Source organism: Hesperophylax consimilis, chromosome 20, assembly GCF_061612785.1.
Source record: "Hesperophylax consimilis isolate HC1 chromosome 20, BYU_Hcon_1.0, whole genome shotgun sequence".
NCBI classification, from domain to species: domain Eukaryota; kingdom Metazoa; phylum Arthropoda; class Insecta; order Trichoptera; family Limnephilidae; genus Hesperophylax; species Hesperophylax consimilis.
This window is the reverse complement of record NC_142855.1, coordinates 12,432,136-12,452,046: the sequence shown is the minus strand read 5'-3', so window position 1 is coordinate 12,452,046 and position 19,911 is coordinate 12,432,136. Positions and strand designations below refer to the sequence as shown.

General features: G+C 31.6%; 1 protein-coding gene across 1 annotated transcript in view; it reads left to right on the top strand.

The window, feature by feature from the left end:
* Positions 1–420: 420 nt before the first annotated feature.
* The window catches only part of LOC149414102 (transferrin-like), a 49,248-nt gene continuing 29,757 nt past the window's right edge, over positions 421–19,911 (top strand). The window contains exons 1-5 of the mRNA XM_089644248.1: positions 421–736; positions 14,988–15,078; positions 16,812–16,954; positions 18,051–18,202; positions 18,830–18,968. Coding sequence (XP_089500374.1) covers positions 661–736; positions 14,988–15,078; positions 16,812–16,954; positions 18,051–18,202; positions 18,830–18,968 — 601 coding nt within the window. The 5' untranslated portion in view covers positions 421–660. The remainder of the gene's footprint in view (positions 737–14,987; positions 15,079–16,811; positions 16,955–18,050; positions 18,203–18,829; positions 18,969–19,911) is intronic.

Below are 19,911 nucleotides of genomic sequence, written 5' to 3'. Positions count from 1 at the left end.
TTCCCCCTCTCCTTCTCTTACTCTCTTCAGCCTCGCAACGTGCTCCAATTGGAGATGCCTAATAATGGTAAGCCAAAATATTTTTCCTTAGAATTCTGATCAAAGATACACACTTAACCTTACGTGATCAACATTTCAAAATTCCCTAACCTTTAGGTTGCGTTCAGTTGGAAGTCTTGGGCGGTCACATAAAAATAGTTAAATCCTTATGCAAACAAGACGATGGTTTTTTTCTATGTTTGATGTGTGATTAACCAACGGGACGTATTTATAAATGACTGTATTAATTCTGACTAACTGAAGAGAGTTAAATACAATAAATAAATACATATCTATATAGTTACTTAGTATAGCGATGATAACAGCGATTAGATAACAACAAATGTACTTATGAAGGTAGATTTGAGATTGCGCAGTTTTACCGGCTAATTCACCTATCATCGGCCATTTTGTGTCCAATCGCGGCGGGAACAACGCGTTTACCGCCATTTTATCAAAAATCTAATTTTAAAACTACCAATTTATTTTTAAAACGCGATTAGCCCGTTTTTAAACAGTAGTTAGCGGTGTTTTGCAGGTTGGGCGTGGTTTTTCGGCCGGAGTGTGTAGCGGCAAGTACTCACGCTTGAAAACTGTTGGAAAGTGAAATTTTTAAACAAGATGGCGTCTTTAAAACTGGCGTTCATTTTTGCCGTGGCTTGTTTGAGCTTGGAGCAAGTCAATGCTCAAAATAAATGTAAGTAGTAACTTGTTAATACATATTATTTAACTTCATTTATAAGTAGGTACAGTTTAAATCCCGCGTGATGCAAGATGGCGTCATATTTTCCTGATAAGCGCACCTTTTTTCCACGTAAAAATAAACTCATTGAATTTTCTTTAATGCGATTAACACGATTAAAGTGCCAAAGTCACCGGGACTATTGCATCTCCAATTGGCGTGGTATTTTGTGAAAGTTAAACTAGTGGGGAGGGAAAGAAGTTGAAGAAAATAAATTAATTAGGAAGTAAAAATGTCTATAGCTAATTCTTTTAAAAGGGCGTAATCGATAATGAGACTGATAATATGTTATTGTATTTTTGTTAATAGCTGTAGTGTATGTATTTACACGGTATCCAGAAACTCATATTACAAAATAAAACTGATAAATCTACACTTGGAGTCGATTTTTTTAAATATATTTTTTAAATTTGTGCTTTAGTAAATAATTCTAGTCAGAAGACGAATTTTTTTAATTAATCGAGAAAATATTTTTTTTGGTTCTTATCAGTTTTTTACTTGTTCTACGAGTTTCTGAACACCGTGTATAACTTTGCAATCGGTTGCGTCTCATTTTTAATTTACAAAAAAAAATTCGTTAGTTCCTCATTTTGTCACCTGAGATGTTAACCCCCAGGCTAATTTGTTCGGATTTGCGAACAAACAGCTATTACTCTTAGTGAAAATTTGTTCGTCTTTGGGAACAGTCCTTCCAGGAACGGTCTCATATAGGTGGTTGTATCTTATTTACTGTCATTGTGAGAAATATGAAATAAACGGTGTTAGAAAGAGAAAACATCACGCTTTATATTCAAATCTAGAAGTTAACCACAGAAGAATTAAAATTACACCTTTGAAACCAATTTGAGATAAAATACGAAGATTTGTTTTTTTTTATTAATTCCTTTTTTTATATATGAAACGACAAAAAAGTGATGTTGTTTTAATGTTTATAGTATATTTGTCTAGTAATAATTTTTTATCAATAATTTTAGTTTAAAATTTTAAATATTTTAAATTTGTATGTACTTATTATTATTTTTAATTATAAAATTCGAAAGCGTATTTAATGACCTTTCCAAAACAGTTTTTAGTTTTCGGATACGTTCACAAATATTCAATTTATTTGGATTTTATTGATAAGCGAAAACACACAAATTCCTTAAATTTCTGACAACATCTTTTAGGCGATGCCATACGTAGTAATGCAAAAATTTTCAGATGCTTTAATTAAATACTGCGAGTAGAATACATCTTGGCCTTTGAAATAATCGAGTATTTTTTAGATAAGTCTTTTTATAAGCCCAGAAAAAAAAATGTATAAGGCCTATGAAAACTGCTTTAAAGTTCAAAATCTCCTACTTACGAACCCTTTTTCGGTTATGATTTTATTGTATAACGTGGAAAATTAAGGTATTTATAAGATGATCGAAAAACATTTAAATAATTGTGCCTGAACATCCACAAAATAAAATAAAAGGCACTTTTTGGTCATGTTTTTTTCTTGCATATATCAAAACAGGTGGATTGTGTTAAGCGGGAATGTAAACCTTATCACCATCTACGTAAGGTGTGTTATTGATATCGGCTCGATTCAAAATATTACACGACGTAGTGCATCGCCTTAACTAGACGATAGCGACGCTTGTGTAGATTTTCTATTTTTGAGAAATCGTTCGTGATTTGTTAATTCCTGTTCGGACCGCTTATCAATGATTAATGACTTATTGGAAATGACGTCAGTTTCTCAATTGCTTATCTGCGGCACCTATAAATGGAATTACAGCGAAATCTTCCGTCCAGATTAAAAGATTTCGAAGATTAACCTCAAAGCAGTGAATAAGTCAACATAAATAGACGTACAATCACAAGGTTAATTAACTTTTTTCAAATCTAAAGAATCAAACATTAAATTTGATTGTAAAACAACGCTCTATATAAATGACAAAGCATAGTTAGTTAATTTGATTTGTGAAATTAAATAAGTCATCTTGTCTCCTAGGCCCCAGACAGGCTTATTAAGTTGTTTATACTTTGATTGGAATCTGTTTCTCCTCAAATATGATTTAAGATTTTCACGGCCAAAAGTATTTTTGTTATTTGTTTTTGGGGTGTTATACCGTGTTGCGCTAACTCCTTCTTTAGCCAACGTTTCGGACAGCATTGCAGTGTCCATCTCCCTGATGATGGACACTGCAATGCTGTCCGAAACGTTGGCTAAAGAAGGAGTTAGCGCAACACGGTATAACACCCCAAAAACAAATAACAAAAACTGTTTCTCCTCCTTTATGTATTCCCAGAGTGCCGACAGGTACATGGAATAATAGTTTGCGATCAAATGATAATTACGATATTTTTGCTTACGATAATTTGTTGTTTTTTTCATCACTTTTTAAAGGTTCACCAAATAAATTAATGATCTTTCTACGGACCTACGAACAGAAAGAAATTACGAAATTTCCAAGAAAAAACTTTAATAATTTTTTTTTAACACCCCTGTTTAAATAATAATATTTTAAATGTGTACGTTGTTCTTTAGCATTTATGCTGTAAACAGAGAATTAGTTGACAACAAACGAAGCGATACCTGAAGAAATTATTGTTACTGCTTGTTTGACCAATTTCCGGACTGTTGTTTTAACGCAGGGTGAATTTTTTCTCTACTCAGTTGAGCACAAATGTGCATCAGGAGGTGGTCACACGACCGATATAATTTTTTCAACTTAATGACATAAATTTTAACGACCACTCCTTTCCTAAAACCCAAGCACCACCTTGCATTAGGAAATAATTACATAATGCACAAAATTGTAGACGACAAAATCATGAAAAAAATAATATTACCTAAAAAAAATATAATATCTTTTGCCCTGAGGAAAAAAAAGTTGTTGCGAAACCGGTCTGTGATAATATTTTTGAAATGTTGTGGTTTAAATTTTAATACTAACAAACCTAAACGAAACAGATAACGGGAACGGGAACGGGAATGTTTATCCGATACACTATCTAGGTTTCAAACCAAACAATTCTTTAGTGTTTTGTACTCATTCAAAAAGATGGAAAAAAATTGGTTGCAATATAATATTGTTAATTTTGAGTTTGAAAGTTGAGCCGTTCGGTGGTCGAGTGGTTAAAAACGTTATCCTGGTTAACAGAAATCCTTGGCTCGATTTCCAGTTGAGATCGTTACCTTTTAATTTTTCTGTGTTTGTTCTGTTTCATGTTTGGTTTAGATTTCTTATTCTTAAAAGTTATTAAAATTATTTGCATTGTTTCATACTTCCCCACCTTCCTCTTTCCCACCTCCTTCCCCTCACCACTACCTTCAGCCATAGTATAACTGGTTCCAGACGGTTGGGAAAGGTTTCACATTTAAAAGAAATTAAGATTATTGAGTTTTTTTATGGCACACTAACACGTCCAAAATACATTTCTATCTGGTCAATTTCTTCAGTGGTCGTTGGTTTTCTTAATTAAAAAATCTTGTATACAATGTAAATTAAACGTTTTATAGGTAATCCAAACTAAGTGTTTTTTTTAATTTATTGGATTGTTATTTGTAATTATAAGAGACAAGGTTATTTATGCATAGCATAAAGGATAGCGTATAATTTTGAAACAATAATTATTAGGCTGAAACAACTATATGTATAATTTGAAAAAATCTTCCGAGAATAAATACCAGATAGATTCGTTGTCGATGACAATGCATTATATCGACTTCCGGTGTTAATCACGAACACACACGTGGACGAATACCATCAATATACGAAAAAATGACGGTCCTACACGATCGGCATTTGGCGAGGTTGTTAGCAATTAAGACTTCAGTTACTGGGAAGCAAGGTTCAATCGTCAGTCAAACCAAACAAAAAATGTTTTAAAATATATTTTAAAATCGATGTAAATCATTTAATTTTTTTAATATATGTGCAAAATTTCATACAGAAGTACCAAATTTTCATATTAACGTATAAAAATTTCATTTATATGTATCAGATTTTCATATAGAATTATCAAAATTTCATATAGATGTATCAGAATTTTATATAGATGTATGAAAATTTCATATATAGTATCAAAATTTCATATACATGTATCAGAATTTTATGTAGGTGATTCAATATTCGTATATTATCAAAATTTCATATAGAGTATCAAAATTTCATATAGATGTATCAGAATTTCATATAGGTGTATAAGAAATTTATATAGATGTAGCAAATCTCATATAGATGTATCAAAATATACAAAATATAGGTACATCAAGTACTACCTACCTACTACTGAACTGACGTTTGTCTTTCATCTCCTAGTTTACTGAATATAAAAGTATTAAAATTTCAAGTACTAACAAGTGTAAAGTGCTAAACTCACTAAAACGACGATCGCGCTTCGCCTGTGGTTTGAGTTTTTTTCAAAATAAAGTGTCTTTCCGGCATTATCTGCCATAAAAAAAAAAAATACATTCAGTTACTAATCAAGAGAATAAACAAACTTATGGTTCTCTCAATCACAAGGAAACCAACAACAAATATTAGTGAAAAAGTGAATACATCACATAAGTGAAACTTTGTGCTTAATTCTATTTCTAAAGAATATCACCTTCCGGCATTATCTGCATATAAAAATATACATTCAGTGACAAAACAGAGTGATTGTTCAATCTTATAATTCTACAAAAAACAATTTAACTCATATCAGTGAAGTACCTAGTGGACATACCATTTCAGTTGAACACATAATTCAAAAAAGAGTGCTCAAATCGATAAAATAATAAAAATATCAAACATTTAAATTTCGAAGCGTATCAAGGCGTCATTGTTTTTGTCAACACGCAAAGTACCTAAGTATATACTTATTTCCAGGCTGACCGACAAGTTAGCCATATTGCCTACCTGCCAGTTGACAGGCGCAAACTTTCTAAATCTAAGTGTGATTAGTGATTACAGTGCATTACTCCACAAGCTATTGGAATTATTTAATTGTGTCATTACAAACATCATGTCAGCAACAAGATCCGCCATTGAACTTCAAAAAATCATGGACTCGCTCACCGAATACATTGATCGCAAACTGGGTGAGTTGAAATCACAATTGTTTACAAAATTAGAGACGGAATTAACCGATCTAAAAAAATCAACCCAATTTGTGAGCGATAGATATGATGACATAAATGAAAAATTAAATAAAATTCTCGACCTTCCGAAACAACACCAAAAAATAATGGAAGATTTGGAAAACAAAGAAAAAAGAATAGTTGCACTTGAAACGAAAATATCTGAATCTGAACAAAGGGAATTAAAAACTTGTGTAGAAGTCAACGGATTCAGAGTATCGCCGAACGAACCACCACAAGAAATAGCCAACAGAATTAGCTCAGCCTTTGGAATTAATTTAGAAACAGTGGACCAATACAAATATATAAAACCTACTGAAATAAAACCACCACGTCTAATATTTACCTTCAAAGATGAAACAAAAAAAATAACAATGATGAATGCCAGAAAAAATAACAATGTCTCCCTTCTTTTAGCAGATGTCAATAAAAAAGTTTACGTAAATGAAGCCCTGACGCCATACTACAAAAATCTTCTATGGAACACTAAAATAAGGGCAAAAGAAAAAAAAATCAAATTCATTTGGTTTAAAAATGGAAAATTACTGGCAAGAAAATCCGAAGACTCTCCAATATTTCAAATAAAAAATCACTACGACCTCGAAAATAAAATCATGTAAACAAACAATAAATTCCATAACCATCTATAATATATTGAACACTTATACCAAAAATGGATCCATTAACTGAGATTGAATTCGATTACCCTTCTCCCGAAACCATCACAACTTCAACAATACGAGAAATTAATGACTACATACAAAACAAAAAAACAAAAACATTAAAAATACTCCACCAGAATATTAGAAGCATCAACAAAAATTTCGTAGAGTTGACAGTGATGCTAGAGCAACTTGATGAGGAAATCGACATTATCATACTCACAGAATGTCGTATAAAAAAAGAAACATATTCACCAAAACATCTGGACAAATATAAGGTATATAACTCCACGCAACATAAAAGTCAGAATGACGGAGTGATAATTTATCTTAAAAACGAGATCCAAGGAATTGTAAAGGAAATTCAACTCAGAGACGCAAACTGTCTACTGATAAACATTAATAATGACATCTCAATATTCGGGATATACAGATCACCGTCAACAAGAGACATTTCTCCCTTTCTTAATTCCCTGGATGATGAGCTAACCCTACTACGAGATGTTCGGAACGTGTACTTAATTGGGGACATTAATATTAATCTACTAAATACAGGACAGAAACACCCGCAGTGTGATGACTACCAACTACTTTTGCTGCATCATGGACTGATCAGTGCAGTTAATGTACCAACAAGATTAGGATATAACGAAAACGCTCAAACTGTATCTGCCTCCTGTATTGACCACATCATGGTAAAAACAAATAAACCATACTGTACCGCCGTTCACCATTCCAATATTACTGACCACTTTACACTACTACTCACCATTCAACTTCAAAATACACAAACATATATTAAAAACACACTTGTTAAAAAAAGAATTAATGTTAACAAATTAAAGGATTTACTAAAATCGGAAGATTGGGGAGAATTACTTAAAATTAAAGATTTTCAAGATTGCTGGCACTCGTTTACAAACATTGTTCAAACAAATATTCATAAATGTTCAGAATCATTTACAACACAGACTTCACACAAACGTAAAATAAAAAAAACTTGGATTACTCAAGGACTTCTAAAAAGTATAAGAATTAGAGACAAATTACACTTGAAAACTAAAAAAAACCCACTTGATCTTTCATTACTAAATCTTTATAAACATTATAGAAACATGTGTTCCAAACTTCTGAAATATGCCAGAGGTAACTATTTTAAAAGTCAGATTCAAGACTGTAATAACGACCCTAAACTTGTCTGGAAAATTATTAGGGAGATGACATATACTAACAACAATACAAACAGTGATATTTCCGAACTGGATACACCAAATCAAAAATTAAATATGAAAGAACATCCAAGGGAAATAGTCCAATTTGTAAATGAATATTTCTCCAATGTCGGTTCTAATTTAGCTAAAAAAATCATTAAACCTCTTCGTACTGCTAATGAGAATAACAACGCACTTACTAATAATATCACCTTTAAATTAAATACAGTTACGGCAGATGACATTAAAATCATTATAGATTCATTGAAACCAACACTCACTTCTGGATCAGATGGCATTTCAATGAGAATAATTAAATCAACTAGAGATGAACTAATCCAACCACTTCTCCACCTTGTGAACAGATGTATCAAGGATGGTATCTTTCCTGCATCGCTTAAATTGGGTTCTGTTATACCAATCTTTAAAGCCGGAAATAAAGCGGATATAAGTAACTATAGACCGATAACAATATTGAATAATCTTTCAAAAATAGTAGAGAAAGTTATTAAGAAACAGCTCACTCAATATCTTGAAAAAAACCGCATACTATCTGAAAATCAATACGGCTTTAGAAAAAATATGGGAACTTCCGATGCCATCGCCTCTATTGTAAAAAGTATAAAACATAGTCTCGATAATGGTAATAAGTGTATCGGAATATTTTTAGATCTATGTAAAGCTTTCGATACAATTGATCATACATATCTTCTAGAAAAACTCAAAAAGATTGGAATCGTAGGTCGTGAACTGAATCTCATTCAAAGCTATATGTCAGAAAGGTCACAACTAGTCAGGATTAAAAATGAATCAAGTCAACCAATACCAATTCAATACGGAGTTCCACAAGGCAGTGTCTTAGGGCCGATTTTATTCCTGATATATATAAATGATCTATGTAATCTAAACTGTCACGGCTCAGTAATTAGTTTCGCAGACGACACAGTTCTTCTCTTCCATGGAAAGTCGTGGGAGACAGTATTCGTAAAAGCTGAAGAAGGGATGAATCAGGTAAAACAATGGCTTGATACAAATTCACTAACATTAAATGATACAAAAACTAAATATATTAAATTCAAAATTTACAACAAACAGACAGATAAAGTCAATTCAAATCTAAACATAAAAATTCATAAAAATTGTTTAACCGCGAACCATGGAATTCCTTGCAACTGCCCAAAATTGATTGAAATTCAAACAATAAAATACCTTGGGATAATTATTGATCAAAACTTAAATTGGAACTCCCAAATAGAAAATGTGAGCAACAAATTAAAAAAACTAACCTATTTCTTCAAAACAATAAGAAACATTTTAGATAAAGAACAATTAATTCAAATCTACTACGCATTAGCCCAATCTCAACTACAATATGGTCTTATCGGATGGGGTAGCTCATGCGATTCCACTATAAAACCAGTCCTCATAACACAAAAGGCAATTCTAAAAATAATACTTAGGATCCCCATCAGAACTCCTACCGACTATGTTTTTAAAACCCTGAATGTAATGACACCAAAACAATTATACGCAAAAGATATACTAATTTACGCATTCAAAAACCAGGACAACTTTACACAGACAAACTCAGACAGACTCACAAGATCCACATTACAACACATGTTACACCAACCTACAACTAAAACAACTTTTGGACAAAGAAATATGCAGTATTATTCTATAAAATTATTTAATGTCCTCCCTTTTGAAATAAAAAACATTAAAAAAATAACTGACTTCAAAAGAAACATTAAGAAATGGATTATGGATAAGGGAAGGAAGAACATAGATATAATTTTGCAACCCAACAAAGACTAAAGCTCGTATTATGTCTTATTTTTTCTCTAAATATTGTTTTTTAATTTTCTATGTAGTATTTTAACATATGTACTTATACTATTTCAAACATATAACCATGTACAATGTGACCTTAGAACGGGGTACCCCAGTAAGGACACATTATCTTATATAAAAAATTGTTAAATAAATAAAAAAAAAAAAAAAATAAAAAAAAAAAATGTCATATAGATGTAACAGAATTTTATATAGATGTATCAAAATTTCAAGTATCTACTAACTACTATATACGAGTATATATTCCTCGCGGTGACCGAATAAATCATCAAAATGATAATTCATCACATCTTTAGAAAGTTATATAAAGTCATGGAAAGTTATGAAACAAAAACTTTATTAACTGGATTAAGTAGGTTAGGTTAGGTTATGTGAAAAAAAAAATTTCATCGTTTCTAATGACTTTATATCACTTTTTAAAAGTGTGTTGAATTGTCACTGTGTTGAATTATCATGGAACCATTCCTCGCTGCCCAGAAAACTTATGGAGAGAAATAATTATAATGAGTCAGTGAATATCTTTAGTTTATCACATAACAAATACAAGAGATTGTTACTGAGGCAGTTTAGTTATGTATAATAAATAAGTTCTGTATTAATATTTTACTATTCATATGTAAAAGCCCCTAAAAATAATGTATATAGAGCGTCAATAGAGTAATAAATAATAATTTCTTATATTAGTATCATAATTCTGATTTTGGGTAGAAAAAGGAATGAGGGTAATTTTTGAAATCTCATGTAGACAGAGACCTTGTTTTGAAGGTCAAATAGCAGAATTTGATATTTCGGAATAAAACTGCAGATAATAATAATAATAATATTTGGCTAATTTATATAGCGCAGTTTTCGTGAAAAATCAACTCAAGGACGCTGTACAAATATATTTATAAAATAATTAATACTAGAACTACTGAATTAAGAGGAAGCTACAAGCCAAAAATGTGTATATTCTTGGTATACCTTATATTGTAGGTAATAGGTAGAGATGGCAAAATTTAGCATTAATTTTCAGATTTTTTAGCATTAACAATTGGAAATTTAGCGTTTTATAGCATTTTGAGGCATAATTTAGCGTTTTGTGGCAAAATAGAAAAAAATGTATTTCCTGAATGTTTTTAGCGCATATTTTAAGTATTTTTGGTAAAATATATGTTTAACCTTTATTTGCAAGTATTACCATTTGAAAGATTATAAATAATTAATTTTAATATTAAATTAATTAGAAAGGAAACTCTAAGTACGCGTCGAACACAAACACAACAAATGCAGATTGCGATTAACATCAATAGGCGTCATTTATTTCGCACAAATTGTGTTATGTCAAAAAGCTATTTTAGCCTTCAGTACAAAAATATTAAATATTTACACATAAAATAGTAACAAAATCATAAAAAATCGAAATTCTCACATATTATTTTAATACCCGGTATTTTCGGGAAATTCGCGCCGATTTCGCTAAATAGAATAATTTAGCTGAAATACGGCCAAAATCACGTTTTTCGCATTAATTCGCGAAATAGAAATCACTGGAAACACTTTCAAATGCCTTGAAACGCAAAGAAAACTTATAAATGCCCTATTTTCGAAACATAAATATTTTTTCGCGTTTTTAGTTAAAACGAAATATTGCCATCTCTAGTACAAACGGAGTCTAGAAACGTTCGATTTCAAGCACAAAACTGATTTTTATTTATTTTGTAAATAATCTTATAAGAAAGCAAAAAAGTTAATCAAGAACTGTCACAGATAATATTAGCTAAAATACTGTATTTTTTAAGTTGTTTCCTTTGCGCGTTCATACATTTCTGTTAAAAAAAAAAATTTTAGTAATTTACCTTTATATTTTTTTATTTGTATTCTACTCAAGCGAAACGATAGGAAAACCTTCAATTTACCTAAAGAATATTTTTTGGTATTCACAACGTAAACCAATTCGTTATGAAGAATAATCAAAATAGTGATTTGGCATTAAGCTTCGCCTTAATAAAAACAAAGCCACAACTCTTAGATATTTTTTAAAAATATTACATTTTTTATTATAAGCCAGTAGAAACGGAAATACTTCATGTTGCGCAATAACAACATGGTTTATACCTTTACCTTTGTAAACCGATAAAAATTTATCAGGATTTAAAGATACATAATTATGAATCAGTCTTGTTGAAGCCAAAATCAATGTACGGCACCGGTCATGGTTCATTATTTTATCTGCAATATTTTTATTTTATTTTATTTATTATAAAATGTTGATAAAGTGACACAAGGTAACTTGTCTGCACCGTCTACCATTTTCTTTTATTTGATATTTTTTCAATACGAGACAATACCTTAAATAGTATTGGAATCTTTAGGCCTCACGTTCAAAGATGGTTTGAAAGGGAGATATGTACATGCGAATGTTAGAAGGAACGCGTTAATATTAAAAAACGATTTAATAAAACATGACTCGTTTTAAATAGGGCAGAAATCTCTCAACAAAAGCTTTAGTTGTATTTAAAGATACACTGAATTTTTTCATGCCTGTAACATATCTAAATATTATAAAACAAACTCACTATCTGCGTCTGTCTGTTTGTGCGCTTAGTCCTTCTAAACTACGCAACAGATTTTGATAGAGTTTTCACTATAATTTAGAGAATTTCTTCCGGAAGGTTTACATATATAATACATGTATATTTTATTTATAGAAAGTAGAGAAATGTCCATGTTTTGTAATCAAGTCGTAAAAAAATATTTTTGGGTGCTTATATTTCTAGCGCTGGCTAAACCTTATGAGACAGCGGCACAACAGTACTGTAGAAATTTAAAAACAATATTTGAAAATTTCCTGCAACCATCTGTATAAGTAGATATGCGCTTGCTTGTGCAATGATGCAGAACTTAGCCAGCCGAAGAATCAAACCCGCAACGCTTGGGAACCAGACGTATTCGTCAACTCAGCGACCGACCGACCGATTGAATTACCTGTTTGCAAAACACGTCTTGCATGATAGTTTGATGGCCTTCGTTGTCGAGGGGTAAAGTCCTCGACTACGAATCCGGGGGTCGCGGATTAAAATTATTTTTATTTAATAAATTAGTGTTTTTTTTTGCAAATTATTGATTCATATACTCTCAGTGTCACGCTGAAATAACACCATTCATAAATGTTGCTTGAAATGGCTTTAGCCGTGTTTGGTGACTAAATATGAATAGCCAGGAACTCCACCATCTTCCTCTTACTCATCTCCTTTCCCTCCCCTGCCACAGTCTCACTGGCTCTAGGCAGTTGGGAGCAGTTTGAAAGAATTTATATAGCATTTAAAATTGAAATGTATCTGCTTAGTATATTAAATCACAATACACGGTGTCCGGAAACTAGTGGTACAAGAGGGAAACGTATGAATCTGCGTCACACTTGGAGTCGATTTTGTAGTGTAACTTTTATTTTTTTCAGCTTTCTTTCCGACGAAATCAAGTCCAATTTTCTGTTAATTTTTGAATTATTTAGGTTTTTTTTTTTTAAACATTAGTTAATTTATTGCCGAAAAAAAAGGAAAAAAATAAATAGTTAAAAAAAATAGATTTATGGTTTTTTTATACATTTAGGACGAATTGTTTCGCAACATTTGAAAAATTCAAATTTCAAAGTTGAGTTTCGTGAAGGTGCTATGCAAGTTCTGTTATTGTTTTAGTTTTGTAAAACAACTGGCAAATAACGATATAATTACAAAACTTAAGTAGAACCTTCACAGAACTTGAAAATCAACGTGGAAATTTGATGAATTCTTCAAATTCTTTGAAACAACCCGTCGTAACTCCACACCGGAGGCTGTCAATGGAAATAATTTCCCTCGGGTCTTATATAATCTTTGAGGATACTGTGTGGAGAGTCATTTTAACGGAAGGAAGGAAGTTCTGTGAAGCAAAAAAGTATGAGTTATCTCTAATCGGAAACAATAAAACAATAATAACAACGTTATGAATGTTATGTCACTGTGAATCACCGATGTTTGAGTCACGACTTACCAGTCACCATGTATGAATCAAGACATTACTCGATAAGTTACATTTAAGTGCAAACACACATTTATCAATGCACTGGAAATAAAGTAGATATTATATTTCCAAGATAAACAAAGTTATTTGTTACACAAATAACTTTTAACATTTTCTTATCTCAAGGCGAATCTAAGATAACTAACTACAAGTGATGTTTGAACTCTGAAAATAATTCAGAAATAATACTTGAAATTTAATGTGTTGCTGTCTGCCAATAGATCTGAAATAAAATACAATTTATATAGCGCCGTTTGAATCGCAAATAGCAAATCAATCCCACACTATGTTAAGGCGAAGTTTAATGCTAAATCACTATTTTGACTAATCTTTATAACGAATTGGTGTACATTATGAATACCAAAAAATATGATTTAGATAAATTGAAAGTTTTTCTATCGCTTCGCTTCAGTAGTATACAAATAAAATAATAAATTACTCAATAAAAAATATAAATGTAAACTACTACAAAAAATTTATTTTCAATAGAAATGTATGAACGCGTAAAGGAAACAACTTTTAAAAAATACAGTATTATAGCTAAGATTATCTGTGACAGTTTCACTTGATTAACTTTTTTACTTTCTTATAAAATTATTTACAAAATAAATAAAAATCAGTTTTGTGCTTGAAATCGAAAGTTTCTAGACTCCGTTTGTCAAGCGATTTTAATGCCTATTACCTACAATATAAGATATACCAAGAATATACATTTTTGGCTTGTAGCTTAACGGGGGTTGGCTCGAGGTTCACATTTTAATTAATTCAATGAATTTGTAACGATAATGTATATATATACCAATCCCTACAGATAATACAAACAGAACCTTACCGTTAAAATATTTTATGTAAAACGGGTTGAAAAATTCTGGTTTGAGATTTTAGTACTTAATACGTTCTTCAGAAATAATTTAAATAAACCCCATGGAACAAATAGATTTTCCAGGCCTGCTAAGGCAAAGTCAACCGTAGGTCAGTCTAACATTGTTTTTACATGACTTCACGTCTTTCGTTAAGATTCCCAATTTATTTTAGACATTTGATAGGGCAAATTCAACCTTAGGTCTGTACAATACACCAGGGCCGCGCGAGCTTATTATCGTGCACGGCTATTTCACTTACGTCGTTAAGGTTCTGGCTTTATTTTAGAGAATCGTCTCGTTTTAAGAACAACTGAATTTCTACAAACTAGGCTATTAAAAAATTATGATCTTTTTTTAAAAATATCTATTCAGATGTCGTGTTGAAAAGAAATTATTTAAATATCCTTCGATGGAAAAATTGAAAAGTATGCTCCAAAAATTATTAAAACATGTACTAATGTTTGTCTTTACTTTCAGATAAGGTATGCGCTTTATCCTCCAAGATGTCAGAGTGTCAGGCCGTGGAGACTGGAGATAGTGACGTGCAGTGCGCAGATGTTGCAGACAGGTGAGAACAGATACAAATCTTTCAGAAAAGGAATGCGCCTTCTCCAAGGTGTCGGATAGTCCTTATTATAGGATAGGATAGTTGGAGGGGTCAAAAGGGGTCCCCAAACCGGCCTCTCCTGATCTGGTACGCCACGCCACGGTGGGCAAGCGCATTCTGAACACGCCTCACAAAATAAACATTATTATAATATATTTAGAGATGGCAAAATTTAGCATTAATTTTCAGATTTTTTAGCATTAACAATTGGAAATTTAGCGTTTTATAGCATTTTGAGGCATAATTTAGCGTTTTGTAGCAAAATAGAAAAAATTTATTTCCTGAATGTTTTTAGCGCATATTTTAAGTATTTTTGGTAAAATATATGTTTAACCTTCATTTGCAAGTGAAAGATTATAAATAATTAATTTTAATATTAAATTAATTAGAAAGGAAACTCTAAGTACGGGTCGAACACAAACACAACAAATGCAGATTGCGATTAACATCATCGCACAAATTGTGTAATGTCAAAAAGCAATTTTAGCCTACAGTACAAAAATATTAAATATTTACACATAAAATAGTAACAAAATTATAAAAAATCGTAGGAAAGGCTTCCAAAAATGAAATAAAGTAGGCATAATACTTTTCCCTGCACATTCACATAAAACTACCTTCCTTATGCATTTTTCTCAATTCTTCTTTAGTTGCACTGGACTAAATATTACTGTATCAGCTTCTCCAATTTGTATGGTTCTTTGACTTCTGAAATACGCTATATTCTTGGAAAGCGTTTAAATTCAGCGTACAGTATAAATTAAAAAATTTTAATATTTACAGATAAAATAGTAACAAAATTGTAAAAAGAGGTAGGACAGGCTTCCAACAATGAAATAAAGTAGGCATATTTGAAATACAGGTAAATACAAAAAACAATGGATGTGGCACTTTACTGATTGAATGATAGCATTGCGCACGTTTCAATAGTGGGCTCCTTCATTCTCGTACGCCTGTCAGTTAATACCCGGTATTTTCGGGAAATTCGCGCCTATTTCGCTAAATAGAATAATTTAGCTAAAATACGGCCAAAATCCCTTTTTTCGGGTTAATTCGCAAAATAGAAATCACTGGAAACACTTTCAAATGCCTTGAAACGCAAAGAAAACTTATAAATGCCCTATTTTCGAACCATAAATATTTTTTCGCGTTTTTAGTTAAAACGAAATTTTGCCATCTCTAAATATATTCAATAATTGTATTTCACCGACTAACCTGGAAAACGACTTGACAAACAAAACCAACTTTTTGGGACATTTTTGCCTATTTTTTATCAATTTTGATCAAAATACAAATTAGAAAGCACAAATCACCGCAACCAAGTACTAAATAAATTTTATTTGCCGCCATTGAAAGGAATGTCTATGTCAACATGCTACACTAGGGCCAGAGTTGTTGATATTGCTAATATTTTACTGGAGTTCAGGAAAATATTTTCTCTCGGGGCCTGTCGTTTTGGATTTGCTCTATGGAGGGCCTTTTAAAGTTGCGGTTATTAGATGGTTAACACCTCCGCTGACAAGCCACGGCCGTTGACTTAGCAGGACTACCCGGGTTCATGGGGTAAGTTTGTGCACCAGCTGGGGGCGGGACGGATCGGGGAGAGGCCGGTTGAGGAAGAAACTTCCACTACTCCAACCGGACTCTCTCACCCTCCTGTGAGAAGTTAATGTACTGTTATTTGTTTGTTTCAGCGTGGACTGCCTGGTGAAGATGTCAGAGGACAAAGCGGACTTCGTGCTGCTGTCCGCCGAGGAGACAATTCTGGCCGCGCTGTCCGACAAGGCGGACAAGTTCTCCGTGGTGGCCAGCATCAGAGATCGCGACAGGGATTTCGGTGAGAGAGTTTCCCGGTTTCCTTGCTAACTGTGTAGACATAAGGTTTTATAGTGAACAATGTCATTATTAACTATTTCACACTGAATAACGTCATTATTAACTATGTCATAATGAACAATTTCATAATGAACATTGTCATAATGAATAACGTCTTAATTAACAATGTCATAATGAACAATGTCATAATGAATAACATCTTAATTAACAATGTCAAAATGAATAACGTCTTAATTAACAATGTCAAAATGAACAATGTCACAATGAATAACAACTTATTTAACAATGTCATAATGAATAACGTCTTAACTAACAATATCATAATGAGCAATGTCATAATGAATAACGTCTTAATTAACAATGTCATCATGAATAACGTCTTAATTTACAATGTCTAATTAATAACTTCTTAACTAACAATGTCATAATTAACAATTTCACAGTGAATAACGTAATAATTAACTGTGTCATAATTAACAATGTCATAATGAGCAATGTCATAATGACCAATTTCATAATGAATAACGTCTTAATTAACAATGGCATCATGAAAAACATCTTAATTAACAATGTCATAATGAATAACTTCTTAATTAACAATGTCATAATGAATAACGTCTTAATAAACAATGCCACAATGAATAACTTAATTAACAATGTCATAATTAATAACTTCTTAATTAAAAATGTCATAATTAACAATTTCACAGTGAATAACGTAATAATTAACTATGTCATAATTAACAATGTCATAATGAGCAATGTCATAATGAACAACGTCATCATGAATAACGACTTAATTAACAATGTCATAATGAGCAATGTCATAATGACCAATTTCATAATGAATAACGTCTTAATTAACAATGTCATCATGAAAAACTTCTTAACTAACAATGTCATAATGAACGATTTCACTATGAACAATGTCATTATGAACAATATCATAATGAACAAGGTTATAATGAACAATGTCGTGGATATTGTCTAGTGAACAATAAAATAATGAATAGTCTAATAATGACATAGTGTAGAATATTAGTGTGCAATGTAATAATGTCATATTGAACAATGCCCGTTGTTGTTGTTTGTTGCAGAGAGGTTCGCGTTCCAGTCAGTGGCCGTGGTGCCGATCGGGCACAAGAACGGACTGCAAGGTCTCTCCCAGGGTAAGCTGTGCCATCCCGGCCTCGGCAAGGGCAAGGAACAGCTGTGGTCCGACAGGGTGCTCAAGTACTTCGAGAAGCAGGTAACAACACTAAACTTGGCCTTATAGGTTCTAATCGGCATGTTCCCGAAATCTGATGATTTAACCACTGACATTTAAAATGTCGCAAATAATTACAATTGGAACCTAATTACTCTGTAATTTAATTTATTATTAACGCCTATATTAGGGGCAGATATGAATAGTAACTTATACATGGTTAATGCTTATACATAGTTAATAATCATACATAGTTCATGTACATTATTAGTAACAACAACATTTTGTATTTGTTGTTTTGTAAAATTTCCCCCAATTATCAAATTGTTTGAAGGATAATAAAGCAACTTATTTTTCTCGGAAATCAATTTTAAATTAAATCTATTTATTTCTTATTATAAAGTACCTATGTGGAAATAATATAAATATATCAGCTTCACCCTCTGGTTAACTGTTTAATAATGCCTTCAGAAGGCAAAACAGCTGTCACGCGTTATAATAATTACATTACGCTTACATCAGCCTTGCAATTTTTTAAGAATCTCCACATTTTTAGCATGGTTATTCATGGTTTGAACACACAGAGATCTTATTTCTTCAGCTTTCAACCAACTTCCATTATTTCTCTGCCTAGCCGCTAACCTAATGAAATGAATGTATTGACTTCAGGTTGTAGCCAGCACCAAGCAGTGTCCTTCCGGAACAACGTCTTCAGCTGATGATGATGCCAATGACCTCAATAACTTCTTCTCCGCAGCCTGCAGGCCTGGACCCTGGGTTCTGGACCAGGACGAAGACAAGAAGCTCAGTGAGTGAATCAATGTCATAATTAACAATGTCATCATCAGCAATGTCATCATCAGCAATGTCGTAAGGAAAAATATCATCATTGACAATGTCGTAATGAACAATGTCATCATCAGCAATGTCGTAAGGAAACATATCATCATTGACAATGTCGTAATGAACAATGTCATCATCAGCAATGTCGTAAGGAAACATATCATCATTGACAATGTCGTAATGAACAATGTCACCATGAATAGTTGCAAAAATTGTATTATGAACAATAAAATAATTACGAATGTCGTAATTAAAAGTTTGTTGTAATGAACAATGTCATAACTAAAACTGAACATAACTGTCATAACTAATAATGAACAATGTTGCAATTAAAAAATAATTTTGTAATGAACAACATCATAATTCAAAATAATGTTATAATAAACAATGTCATCATGAATCGTGGCACAATTTACTGTAACTAATATTAAGTGTCGTAATTAAAAAGTTTGTCGTAATGAACAATGTCGTAATTAAAAATAATGTTGTAACGAACAATTTCTTCGTGAATAGTGACATCATTTACAATAATGAACAATGTCGTAATTAAAAATAATGTTGTAACGAACAATTTCTTCGTGAATAGTGACATCATTTACAATAATGAACAATGTCGTAATTTAAAATAATGTTTTACCAAACAATTTCTTAATGAATAGTGACATCATTTACAATAATGAACAATGTCGTAATTAAAAATAATGTTGTAACGAACAATTTCTTCGTGAATAGTGACATCATTTACAATAATGAACAATGTCGTAATTTAAAATAATGTTTTACCAAACAATTTCTTAATGAATAGTGACATCATTTACAATAATGAACAATGTCGTAATTAAAAATAATGTTGTAACGAACAATTTCTTCGTGAATAGTGACATCATTACAATAATGAACAATGTCGT